Here is a 14,296-nt window from a genome sequence, read left to right as displayed (position 1 = left end):
AGAAATACATGAAATAAAGATTATATCAATAGATTTTATATGTAATGGATAACGAAAGTTATATTTTTATAGAAAGTGAAAGAGATTAGAATTATTACAATCATTCATATAATAAATTGTAATAATTTAGTTATTTAATATTGGTAACACTTTATTTAAAGTATTAGAATTATAATTTTATTTTTTATTATATTTTAATTATTTATTTTTATTAATTTTTTATAGTTATTTGAATTGAATGAAATTTTAATTTGATAATATTTTATTATCAATATTTAATTATTTTATATTTTTACCGTTAATATTTTTTATAATAATTTTAATCGATTGTATATATTTATTCTATATAATTATTTACTAGAGCATTTGTAATTAAATTATATTAATTATAATTTTATAAAATTATCAAACAAATAAATAATAATACTGTGAGATGGTAAAAATTTTTTATAGTCTTTTATTATAAAATTATTGCTATACTGTAAAAATACTTTTTTAATTGTTCAAACATCCTTTTATGATATTTACTTAATTTTTATAAATGTATTTTTAGCATTCTATTTATTATTAAGATAAAATATATAATAAATTTTTTTAATAATAAAAATATAATAACATTTTTATTACAATATTAATAATATAATATATTAAAAAGTAATACAACATCAAAAAGTCATATAACAGTAACAATAAATATAATAAATATTGTATTTATTATATTAAAAAATAATAAAAAATTAAAAAATCATACATTAATAATAGTTAAAAACATAATAAATTATATTTATTACATATACATTAATTTTTATTTATATAAAAATAAAAATAAAAATTATAAATATATTCCCGCCACATATCATAAATATATAAAATTAATTATATCACTAGTTGACACTTATCAATTTCTTAATAATGTATTAATAATATTATTAAATATAAAAATATAACTTAAAAATAAAAATAAAATATATTAAGTATGACACCTATTATAAATACACAAATAGATATGTCATATTAAGTGTATGAACTTAACAGGTCAATGTCTCTATAATCCATTTTAGACCCATATAATAATAATAATAATAATAATAATAATAATAATAATAATAATAATAATAATTCATGCGTGAACATAAACACCTTTTTTAATTCCTCGAAAATATAACAGAAATCATTTCAAATACTTAATTTACCAAGTTCATTTTTCAGATTATTTAACTTATAAAGTCTGATGATAATTTTGAAAATTATTACACAGAATAGCATTTTCCACTAAACCAAAATTATTCATACTGCAATTTATTCCTTTTCTATCTCAGGTTAACCATATCCAAGCAGCAGAAAACATTTTGATTCTATTGGCTACGGATATAAACCGTGTTTGTCAATATCCTGTTAAAAGTGCTATGTCCTTTGAGCTACTTTTGCTGTTGACTATAATATAAAATTTTAAGAAAAGATATTTAAGAGGAGAAAGAGAGCAAACAGGGAGATGTTCTGAATCTGAGGATGTAAACCTTTGATTTGATTTTCTTTGTGTATATATATCTACAATTGGGAATTGAATTTACATGATACAAAATTGTGTACCGTTTGGGGAAGCAACTCCACTAATGGTTGAGGATGTTGAGAAGGGATACTCTAGTTTTCACCAATTGCCTATATATGCATTCTAGCTCCTCCTCAGCTTCTTTAATGCTTGACCCTAGAGTCTCCAATCCTTTGAGAAGGCTTTGAAGTTGTGAAATACTCACGTCTTTGCTTGACTTCAGGATGAGCAATTCAGCATCAATCTTCTCTAGTTCATTTACTTCAATTTCCACTTCACATGATACGCGCTTGGATTGCAATGCTTTTGAGATGATATGCCAGCCAGAGGACTTTGATTTTGCCTTTGGCTGAGAAATGAAAGATAAGACTGACTTGAACTCCACAAGACTAATTTCTTGGACTCTTTTTAATGTGTTAATCATATCTGTTACGTTGGAGTTTATGTCCAAGACTGCTGTTGTGCAGTTCTTCTCCTTTCTCTTCAAATTTCTCAGATATTTGCATGTAACTTTGCTCAACCTCTTTCTAGATACCATGTAAGCCTCAACTTCAGATGTGATGCTAGAGTCTTTGCCTTTTCTTCTGCGGAGAGATAATTCAAGTTCTTGCACTCATTCCTTCATCTGTGAAAAAAGATCTCTTGTGGAATCACACAAATCCAACAGCTCCATAGATCTACTCAATGTGTTCTCTACATACTGGTTTTGCCTTTCTCGAGAGATAGTCTGTTGAGCCACTGGCATTTGAAGCAAATCATCGATGCACTTGAACAAATTCTTGAGGCCAGTCAATTTGCAGCTCATTGATGAGGACTGAGATGCCTTCAATTTGCACAACTGCTCCTCAATATTAACAATCAGAGGATGAGATCTGGAAGGTAAACTGATTGAACGGATATGATAAGCAGCCATCTTTTTTCCTTTTGCAGAAGATAGTCTACCAAGAATGTGAATGTACAGGATGTCTTGGTGTTGTTTCAGTTTAGCCCTCCTATTTATAGAAGTGCAATAGAAGGATGAAGGATTTCGTCTTCTTGATCTACATTAGTTGTCATGTTCTGAATTTTGTGAGAGCCCCATCAATGCCTCATTAATGTTGTGTTGTAATTAAGCAATTTGATCATAGAAATTTGTGATAAATGATTAAAATATAGTCACACACAGGTGCTGCTTTGTTTGCATGTGCAAAAGCCTGATAAAATATTCACATCCATGAGCATGATGAGCAGAGAAACAAGAACAGCATATAACAGCTCTAGCTGGGATGCCTGGTATACAGGAGAAATTAGAATCTTGACAGCCTTGATTTCAATTAGACACAGTCCACGAGTGCTGTATAGTATGCATTGTTATCAATTAATAATGCAATCATAATGGTGGTGATGACAATCCGTTTCTGTGGTTTGCCAAAAGTGAAGCATGATCCCCCAATATAGCTGCAAATCATGTTCAGCTGATTTCTTTATTTGAACCCAACAATGAGAGAAAGATGAGAGGAACATGTAGCAGCACGTATAAATACACACTTTCATGCAATATTTGAATTTTTTTTGAATGAATGCAGTCTGCTGATAAATATCATGTACAAGAATTTACGAGAGCAGAGTCCACTTTCCAAAGTGTTTGTCAAGATATCTTATTTGGGAAGTGTGTTTAGTACTTTGAACAGAGGATAGGGGATTGCAAGCTTATTTTTGGTTGAGAGAGCAGACTCCTGGTTCCATTCTTGGAACAAAGGCAGAAGGAGTATAAAACGGTGTGTCTTGGGTTAAGTATCGATGCGCCCCGTTTAACTTGTATTTTCTGTTTCTGTTTTTGTTTTCTCCATTTAGGCGGGAACGTTAATTTGTTAGCTGAGACCTGTATATATAACAGAGCTTCCTTGTGCATTTCATTCAATGAGAAAATCCTCTTTTCTCTCACTCGTTTTGCACATTATTAGAGCTAAGATCCTGATTTGAGGCGGTTTGTTTTTCTTGAAACCCCAACCATGGAGGAAAGAATTGATGCAGCTGTCGTTACTGCTGAAGAAAGAGATCATATACGTAGAAGAGATGTTCAAGAAGTGAGGAATCAGATAAAGAACGCTCCAGATCCATTTGTTTTGCAAAAGTTTAATAATCCAGGTGTGTTTCTGGTTTCTGTGCCCTTGAATGGAGTTAATTATCTCACTTGGAGTCGTTCGATGACTCTCGCTTTGCTAGCCAAAGGTAAACTTGGCTTTATAAATGGTTCAGTACAAGTACCTGTAATAGGATCTTTTGAACATGAGAAATAGCTAAAAGTTGATAGTATGGTTTAATCATGGATTTTGCATTCTATTTCTAAAGATCTTGTAGGGGCATTCTTGCATGTTAATTCAGCAAAGGAACTATGGGAAGAATTTGCAGAACACTCTGGGGAGAGTAGTGGTCCTTTATTGTTCAGTTAAAAAGGGAGATTAGTTCTTTTGCACAAGGTATGATATTAGTAACAATGTATTTTACTGAGATGGAAAAACTTTGGAATGAGGTTGCAGTATTAAGGCCTTTACCTGTTTGTGAATGTAGAGCGTTCAAGCTGTTTATGGATAGGGAGAATGATGATGAGGTTTTATAATTCCTTATGGAATTGAATGAGTCCTATGATCACACTATAAATCAGATATTAACCCTAGATCCCTTACCTATTATGAACAAAGTTTACTCTATGGTACTCAGGGTAGAAAAGCAAAGAGAAGTCAATGTGATAAATACTGATTTTGATGACTCAGCTCTGTAATGTTGGCCAGGGGACAGGGATTTAGGAAGGAAAATTCCAAAGATATTGAAAGCAACAAAAGTATCAATGATTTTAAGATAAGAGAGTTTGTTAGAAAAGAAGATAGATACTGCGAGATACTTGCTTTAAGATTCTTGGCTATCCTGAGTGGTTCAAGGAGTACATGCATAAGAAGTTTGGTTCTTCTAGCAAGCCTCAAGCAAATGCTGCTTATGTTTAGTCAAATCCTTTTGATCATGGTTCCACACACCTGCAATAACCAGTAACTCCAGTTATTGGACTAACAATTTATCTAGTATTGCGCAACAGGTATTATCCAGGGCTTTTTGCAAAATAAAGTTAAAAAAAAATATTTCTTAAACCCTGGTTCGCGAGAAAATATTTTCCGGACCAGGGTGAATCGGTCCTCTACCGCATTTTATAAGTGCGGTAGAGCCTACCGCACTTATAAAATGCGGTAGAGAGTGATGAATTTAAAAATAAAATTTTTTTAAATAAAAAAAATTCTACTGCACTTTTGAAGTGCGGTAGAATTTTTAATAATTTTTTTTATAAAAATTTACCGCACTTGTAAAGTGCAGTAAGATTGCCAGGTGCAGGAATTTCTGCACCTAACAAAAAGGGCAGAGATGGGTCTCGTCTCTGCCCCGTCACCAGGTAATAAAAAAAATAAATTTTTTTTTTAAAAAAACAATTTTACCGCACTTAAAAAGTGCAGTAGAATTTTTAATAAATTTTTTTATAAAAATCTACCGCACTTATAAAGTGCGGTAGGAGGGTTTATACGAGTCTCTGCCCCAGTTATACAAAAAATAAATTTTTTTTAAATAATTTTTTTTTCCTTTTATCTTCCTCAGCTCTCTCCCTTTGCAAGACTTGTAAAATGGCCTCTCAGTCTCAACTTGCTGAAGTATCTTCCGCTTTTGAGAGGATGTTGAGGCGTAGAGATCTTTCTTTGTTTTTGCCCCTCATCTTGGGCGTTACCGGCACCAACCCAGATCAAGAAAGAATAATCCTTATTAACCCTTTCACTCAAGGGATGGTGATGATTGAAGGAGCTGGGGACTTGGGTTCTCTTCTTAGAGAGTTAGCTACCAAGAATGGTCAACCTCCTGCCTCAAAGGCATCCATAGAGGCCTTGCCTAGTGTAGAGATTTCAGAAATTGGTGATCGTGATTGTGAGTGTGTGATCTGTTTAGAGGAGTGGGAGCTTGGTGGGTTGGCCAAGGAGATGCCCTGTAACCATAGGTTTCATGCTCATTGTATAAATAAGTGGTTGGAGATTCATGGGTCGTGCCCTGTTTGCAGGTATACGATGCATGTTGATGAGGTGGATTTAGGCAAACAGAGGGAGGAAGAAGAAGAAGAAGAAGAAGAAGAAGAAGAAGAAGAAGAAGAAGAAGAAGAAGAAGAAGAAGAAGAACGGAGAGAGAGGAGAAGATTTGAAAGAGAAATTTGGGTCGGTTTTTCTTTCAACAGTAATAGGAGAAGTGAGGAATTAAGGGCTTTTTGCAAAATAAAATTTAAAAAAAAATAAAGTTGTAAAATGCGGTAGAGATGCGTTGAACGTAAATTATAATTTTTTTTAAATAAAAAAAACTCTACCGCACTTGTGAAGTGCGGTAAAATTTTATTTAAATTTATTTTTAATAATTAAAATTCTACCGCAAATTAAAAGTGCGGTAAAATATTAAATTTTGTAATAATTAAAAATTTTTGTAATTTTCAATAATTAAATTAATTTTTAATTTACGTATTACCGCACTTTTGTATAATATCAATTTCTCACTTTACGTATTACCGCACTTTTAAAGTGCGGTAATGGTGAGTTTATATTAAATATATTATATTAATTATATTTATTTATATATAAAATTTATAGATAATTATAAAAATTATATTAATATTAATTATTTAATATAATTAAAATTTAATATAATAATGATCATATAAAAATTTATTTTAATAATTAAAATTAAATATTTATAACATTATAATTATATTTATTTAAATATAATATCATATATTTTATATTTATTTATAGAATTTATTATTTTTATTAGAATTATATTTATAAATAAATAAAAAAAAATTTAAGAATCATAAAAATTTAAAAAAAAACATATAAATAATTAAAATTATAGAATGTAATAAAAATAAAATAATATAATTACAAATGATAAAATAAAAAAAATAATGCTAATCATGTCCCAAATGTCCTCCCGTGCCACATGGACGTCCCCTTTGTTCATGTGGACGTCGAGTTCTATAAGGCCGACGGTCACCACTTGTACCCTCACCTTCAGCAGCAGCAGGATTAATATTAAGATAAGGAGCTACCGAGCTCGGATCTCGTGTTGCAGTATAATGCGATAGTAAATAGATATCATCAGATGCAAAAGTGGAGTACTGCTGGCCCGATGTGTACTGTACAAAATTGCTAGAGAATGGTTGTGTGCCTAGGCTAGTTGAAGGAATATCCACAGAATGTCTAGCCGAAAATGCATTAATGGAGCTATTATGTCGTGCAAAAGCATCAAAGGTACTACCTATCGAGGTCTGCATCTAAAATGGATTATCTTGAATACCAACCTGCTGGAAGGACCACTATGTTGGGGTTATATGAGGTGGTGGAATATAACTACCATGTGTCCGCGTAGTATATTGTGATCCACCTTCTTGTGGAACACTAGGTCCTGCTAAAAACTGTCCAATCTCACCAAATGATCGATGAGTGTGGAATGAAACGGGTGCCGGAATGATGACATTTGCCGGGACAGTAGTATGTACATCAGGATCAGCCTGTTGGCGAGAGCTACGTCTACGCCTAGGCCTCCTCAGCGGGTCAATAGGCTCTTCAGGGTCATCTGGCATAGGTTGCGCCCGAGGTGCTGGCTGTGGTGGAGGTATCTCTGTTATTCGTTTCTCTTCTTCCATGGCATAGAACATTGTTGTTGTTTGTCTTTCAATAAGATCTGTGCCCGGATTAGGAAACTGTCGATTAATTAAATGTATATTCTCGATACCATCCTCCTGTTGGCAAAACAAAAATTAAACATTGATATGTTTAAAAAAAATAAACATATGTAAATGTAATGAATAATTAAATATTACCACAGTGCCAATAGCTGCACCACGATGCGATATCCATCGACGAGAAACTCATCTATACCATTCGAGGTACTCGGAATGATAATGTAGTGGCCCATGTAATGGTGCTGCTTCAACCAACCTTTGCCATCTATCTTCCCAAATGGCAATCCAATGTGCATGAATTGTAATCCAATTACTGTCGGATGATAATAGAGATGTGTTATGAAGATCAGCTGGCTAGCGTGGTGGATGTGGTATTGATTGTTGCATCCCGAATTGGCGCAACACTCTATCAGGTTGATGCCATTCTACCACGTGGAAGCATATCAAGGGAACCACTGCTCTCCAAATGTCACGTCCTTGCGTGCAATATAATGGCAATGATGCAAGGAGTTCATCGGAATATGGCTCCCATACCATCTGAAATGAAAAAAATATATATATTTATTAGAAATTTGTTAGAAATATCATAGTAATCGAGGTACATTCCATAATTCGTATTATACCTCTGGGTCACCCATTCTGTCAAATTTATAACGTATTTCTAGCAAGACATGTGTTACGACTTGAGTGATACGTCGTGCATTACTCCACCTGAAAATATTATTAAAAAATACAAGAATTTAATATAAATGCGTAACATGCAAATCATAATAATGTCATAATAAGCATAACATACTAACCGACTTCCCAATGGAGCATCATTATGTGGGTCTCGTATATTTATAGATGGTGATATTGAAATAAATCGTTCCCATGCCCATATCTGCAGGATGTGTAGAGCTCCACCTAATTGAGACACGCTCGGATCAATGGCCCGACAAAGTTCTCGATATAACCAGGCAAGACAAGCTGAACCCCAACTATACATGCTTGCTCTATGTAAATTAGCAATTAGAGGCAGAAACATTAGGTTCACCCTACTAGGATTCCTATCAGTAAATAAGGAACCACCAATGATCCGCAGAATGTAAGCACGGGCATATCTCTGGACCACTTCTTCATCAGCATCATCTGGTAGCTCATTAAAATTTTCGACTAACCAACTTAATGGCAACGAGCTACCCCGCATAATATTAGCGGGAGGTACGAGTCCTAAAGTATCTTGACAGTACATCATCCAATTGATAATAGAATTACCTACAACAGCATCTCCATCAATAGGTAGGCCGGAAATAACACCGATGTCCTGGAGAGTAATTGTACACTCTCCCACTGGCATCATAAATGTGTGTGTTTCAGGACGCCATCTCTCAACCAGTGATGTAATTAAATGATGATCCAATGAAAAGTAGCCTAATCTGACAGCACCATAGAATCCAGCAATTCTGAGATAAGCTTCAATACGGGGGTGAAAATCCTGCTTCAAAACACTCGCTGATTGCCTACAAAGTAGTGGCTCATTTTCAATCTCATCATTCCAAATCGACTGTGATCTATGAGACTGCTGTTGTGTCAATAAAGAATGGTCAAGAGGGCCAGGACTCGTGTAATCACGATAATTTTATCTGCCCGTCATATCTGTCAAATAAAATGTGAATAAATATGTCATAAATTGATGATAATTTTCATTAATAACATAAGTACGAGTAACATGCAATTTTATCAGAGAAGTCACATGCAATGAATAATTCAAATTATGAGCTCATAGAAGCTGAGATAAGAAATATAATGAATAATCCAAATTATGCATATGATGAAGAGATGTCTGATGAAGAGTAACTATTATCTACTGTCACATTTCAAAACTTGTGGTGGCAACTAATTGTATTGTTATGTTATTTACAATTAGATGTGTTATAATTTTAATATGCGGACTGTATGTGCTATGTATTACAATGTTATATACAATAAATATATTATGATCAATAATTTTTTCTTACTTAACAAAAGAAAGATACTAAATATCTTTTTCCACTTTAACATTTTACAAACCATTCTACTATTTTTTTCAATTGTTATAATTATCATCCAATAGTGGCACATCGGATTGGTACTCTGGTGCATTTTCTAAATTGTACTATGCTTATGTTATATATTTTAATCACTAACAACTAAGATGTCAAAACACATTGCAAATATTTTACAAAATCATTATCATCAACACCCTTAAAAATAATATGTATTTTAATTAGCAGTGCTTTATTATCCATCCAATATAGAGAAATTATCAAATTACAGTCATATAAATCAGTTCAACAATGTCTGACGATACATGTTTGTTTATTATGACTAGACTTTCCACATATAGTACAATGGTTTTTAGAAGTTGAAGAAACCTTTGATGCCCTCCAGTCCATCTCGTTTTGAATTCTGCTACTTCTTGGTCAACCCTTTTTTCTAATTCTTTGCATATCAGGAATTAGAGGTTTACCGTTTGGTTCTGGCCAGTAATCAGAATGACCCAATGGATTGAACATACTGCCATAACATTTTAAAGTACGTTCCAATGTGTAGTATGTATCAACATATTGATCATAATCCATGGATTTCGACAGACAAGCTGCTATGGCGTGTGAACATGGGATTCACATCTCTTGAAACTTACCACAAGTGCATGTACCTTCTATTAGTTTAACAACTTGCTTATTCCCGGTGCCACTGGTACGAACTTCAAAAACTAAAGTTTCGTTACTAAATCGTGTCACCCGATGTCTTGCTACTTTCATCTCGTTCTTTCTAATTACTTCTGCACATGCATGCGTAAAAGTGTGCCCCATTTGCATTTGATTCAAATACGTCGTGCGACGTATGTCAAAGTAGTTAGCACATTGGTAGAATATTTTTTCAACCATAGCTGTGACAGGTAATGCGCGAAACCCCTTCAACATCCCATTGACAGATTCAATTGTATTTGTTGTCATGGATCCATACCTTTTTCCTCCATCATGTGACCGTGTCCATGTTTCTAAAGGTATTTTAAGGGCCCACTCAAATATTTCAGGACTGACTTCCCTTATCTTATTCATGGCATCATAAAATTTTCGCTTCTGATTTTGATTAGCTGAAAGGTAAAAATACAAGTACTTAATGTATATATATTGAGCAATAATTAAGGACACATAAACGAATGAATTGTTTATATTTAAATTGAATCACTGACCTGCTGTGCGCAAAGCTTCCTTAATATCGGTATTCTTAAATTTTGTATTGTAATTGCTTAATATATGTCGAATGCAATATCGATGATTGGCTTATGGGGGCTGCCACCAATCCTTTTGCATTGCCTTTTTAATCCCAATGTGTCTGTCGGATATAACACATAATTCTTCTCTGTCGGTAACATATAATCGAAGACAATCCATGAACCATCCCCAATTGTCACTATCCTCTTTTTCAACTAATGCAAATGCTAATGGAAAAATCATATTATTTTCATCAAGCCCAGTTGCACAAAGAATACAACCACTATATTTCCCATATAAAAAAGTTCCATCAACAAAGATGACTGGCCTACAAAACTTGAATCCTTCAATTGATTGTTGAAATGCCCAAAACATTCTATCAAACACTCTAACGTTCCCATCTAAACGACCTTCAATCCAGTGTGGATCATCTTCAATTGCGACAACTGTATCGGGATTGTAATTCACAATAGCATGCATGAACTTACGCAATCTCTCATATGATTCCTCCCATCCACCAAAAATCTTTTCAATTGCAAATTGTTTTCCCATCTATGTTTTTTTATAGGACGGTTCATATCCAACCTTATCTTTGATCTCAGCCTGAAGAGTGCCAACTTTCATATCTGGCTGTTGTTCGATCATGGGTAAGATAAATGCACAAATAAATCTAGAATCAAGGTGACCATGATTTTTACTAATACCTGCGTTTCTACATGTATGCGGACCGTTATATCTTGTTATCTTCCAAACATCAGCATTTTCTTTACGGGATGCACGAAGGTGCCATTGACAACCAGATAATTTGTCCTTACACTTGATTGAATAAGTCCTACTCTTAGTTTCATCATAACAAAATTGGTGATGTCGCAGCATATGATACTCTTTAGCAGCAGCGATGACAGCCTCTCGAGATCTGAATATCATTCCTACGGAAAATTCTTTCGACTTATCCCAGAACAGATTCGATGGATCTTTTGCATAAGGATCAACTCTCATTACATCGGAGTCGATTTCAGAATACGGAGGTGGAAATATCAATGGTCTAATAGGATTTTCATATCCACTATTAAAACACATTGAAGAATTTATATCATGATCATCTCCATCATTAAACTGAACACCTGGAATGTCATCTTCCTCGTCAATCCAAGGATCATCTCCATCTGTATCTAAATCATCAAGAAAATCAGTATCATCATCATTTTCACCCTGGCCAACATCCTGTGCATTGTGTTGTAATTCATGACACGTTTCTATCCCCACAACCGGACAATTATCATCCCGGAGATTGTCTTCACCTTCACCCTCCATAACGATTGGACAACTAGTTGAAGGCCCAACGCCTCCATCTTCTGTTCTATGATGACGAGATAAAATATCTACATATAATACAATTGAATCTACTGGCCTGATTGTCAATATGTAGTCAAACATCATGTCCACATCTTCGTCATCACTTAGTTGTGCTAATCCATATTTAATGATACCATTATCCAACATCGGTTGTCTAAAAATAATCCTTATTATCATATCTTCATGCGTTGACAATTTCATGGCACGAACAATTTTAATCACTAATTCTTCATAATTCAATTTCTTTTCGATACGAAACATTCTAGACTGTCCACCAACATAATCATATCCAATGTCAATATTAACTATGTGCCCGTCCCAGTACACAGTACCATAACGCGGAGTAGTCATTTTTCTTCCTAATTCACCTAGTAGACAATAATAGTAGAATAAATTATGAATAAAAAAAAAAACTAAATACATATATATCATAACATCATCCATATTTGCTATATAAAAAAATCACTCATTTCCTAATATTTTCTCAAAACAAAAAATTTACAACCAACATTTACAATTATAAATTTTTCTCACTTTAATACTATCTTAATCCCTATAATTTTAGTCACAAAAACCTATGTATATTAAATTAATTTTTAAAATACTAAAATTTCATATTTATTATAAATAATATAAATTTATTTCCTCACAAAATATTAATTTAAAATTTTAAATCAAATATATCTAACTAAATAATTTTTTATCCATTTCCTAATATTTTCTATACACAGAAAATTCACAACAAAATTTACATTTATAAATTTTTCATATTTTAATCCCTATATTTTTTTTGTTCAACACCCTATATATATTAAATTTCTTAAATAACTACATTTTCATATTTATTATAAATGATCAATAATTTATTTCCTTACAAAATATTACTTTAAAATTTTAAATCAAATATATCTAACTAAATATTTTTTTTCTAATTTCCTAATATTTTCTCAAAACAAAAAATTTACAACCAACATTTATAATTATAAAATTTTCCCACTTTAATACTATCTTAATCTCTACGATTTTAGTCACAACAACCTATATATATTAAATTAATTTTTAAAATACTAAAATTTCATATTTATTATAAATAATATAAATTTATTTCCTCACAAAATATTATTTTAAAATTTTAAATCAAATATATCTAACTAAATATTTCTGTTTCTAATTTCCTAATATTTTCTCAAAACAAAAAATTTACAACCAACATTTACAATTATAAATTTTTCTCACTTTAATACTATCTTAATCCCTATAATTTTAGTCACAAAAACCTATGTATATTAAATTAATTTTTAAAATACTAAAATTTCATATTTATTATAAATAATATAAATTTATTTCCTCACAAAATATTACTTTAAAATTTTAAATCAAATATATCTAACTAAATAATTTTTTATCCATTTCCTAATATTTTCTATACATAGAAAATTCACAACAAAATTTACATTTATAAATTTTTCGTATTTTAATCCCTATATTTTTTTTGTCCAACACCCTATATATATTAAATTTCTTAAATAACTACATTTTCATATTTATTATAAATGATCAATAATTTATTTCCTTACAAAATATTACTTTAAAATTTTAAATCAAATATATCTAACTAAATATTTCTTTTTCTAATTTCCTAATATTTTCTCAAAACAAAAAATTTACCACCAACATTTACAATTATAAATTTTTCTCACTTTAATACTACCTTAATCCCTACAATTTTAATCACAACAACATGTATATTAAATTAATTTTTAAATTACTAAAATTTCATATTTATTATAAATAATATAAATTTATTTCCTCACAAAATATTACTTTAAAATTTTAAATCAAATATATCTAACTAAATAATTTTTTATCCATTTCCTAATATTTTCTATACACAGAAAATTCACAACAAAATTTACATTTATAAATTTTTCATATTTTAATCCCTATATTTTTTTGTCCAAGACCCTATATATATTAAATTTTTTAAATAACTACATTTTCAGATTAATTATGAATATTATAAATTTATTTCACCACTTTTTATTTCATTAATTTTTTAAATAAAATAAATCTAACTAAATAATTTTTTTCTAATTTTCTAATATTTTCCCTACACAAAAAATTTACAACAACATTTACATTTACAAATTTTTTCCTACTTTAATACTACCTTAATTTCTACAATTTTACTCACAACAACATATGTAAATTAAATTTTTTAAAAAATTAAATTTTCATATTTATTATGAATAATATAAATTTATTTCCCCACAAACCACCCTATTTTTTCATACATTTCTTTTTTATTTATCACATTACTATAAATCAGGAATTTTTTTTCTCATTTTCTTATATTACTTTTAATAATTTTAAATTAATACAACTATACATTTTTTACTATTAATTACATAC

At 31.1% G+C, this 14,296-nt stretch overlaps 4 protein-coding genes across 4 annotated transcripts; 1 reads left to right on the top strand and 3 right to left on the bottom strand.

The window, feature by feature from the left end:
• Positions 1 to 1,610: 1,610 nt before the first annotated feature.
• LOC110627611 lies at positions 1,611 to 2,087 on the bottom strand. The gene has a single exon (XM_021773961.1). The coding sequence runs from the start codon at positions 2,085 to 2,087 to the stop codon at positions 1,611 to 1,613; it is 477 nt and encodes a 158-aa protein (XP_021629653.1).
• A 3,088-nt stretch (positions 2,088 to 5,175) lies between these two features.
• LOC110627610 (E3 ubiquitin-protein ligase MPSR1) lies at positions 5,176 to 5,682 on the top strand (the record flags this gene model as incomplete). Its single annotated transcript, XM_021773960.2, has 1 exon — positions 5,176 to 5,682. A coding segment is annotated over exon 1 (489 nt), but the record flags the coding sequence as incomplete, so codon positions are not given.
• A 1,810-nt stretch (positions 5,683 to 7,492) lies between these two features.
• Positions 7,493 to 8,677, bottom strand: LOC110628839 (serine/threonine-protein phosphatase 7 long form homolog). Its single transcript, XM_043949143.1, has 3 exons — positions 8,087 to 8,677; positions 7,910 to 7,997; positions 7,493 to 7,823 (listed from the first exon to the last, which is right to left on the bottom strand). The coding sequence occupies exons 1-3, from the start codon at positions 8,626 to 8,628 to the stop codon at positions 7,641 to 7,643; spliced, it is 813 nt and encodes a 270-aa protein (XP_043805078.1). The 5' UTR covers positions 8,629 to 8,677; the 3' UTR covers positions 7,493 to 7,640.
• A 1,254-nt stretch (positions 8,678 to 9,931) lies between these two features.
• On the bottom strand, positions 9,932 to 11,080 carry LOC122721299. Its single transcript, XM_043948494.1, has 3 exons — positions 10,631 to 11,080; positions 10,507 to 10,540; positions 9,932 to 10,407 (listed from the first exon to the last, which is right to left on the bottom strand). The coding sequence occupies exons 1-3, from the start codon at positions 11,078 to 11,080 to the stop codon at positions 9,932 to 9,934; spliced, it is 960 nt and encodes a 319-aa protein (XP_043804429.1).
• Positions 11,081 to 14,296: the final 3,216 nt, after the last annotated feature.

This window comes from Manihot esculenta, chromosome 12 (assembly GCF_001659605.2).
Source record: "Manihot esculenta cultivar AM560-2 chromosome 12, M.esculenta_v8, whole genome shotgun sequence".
NCBI classification, from domain to species: Eukaryota; Viridiplantae; Streptophyta; class Magnoliopsida; order Malpighiales; family Euphorbiaceae; genus Manihot; species Manihot esculenta.
The sequence above is the reverse complement of the archived record's forward strand: the minus strand, read 5'-3'. Positions and strand labels throughout refer to the sequence as shown.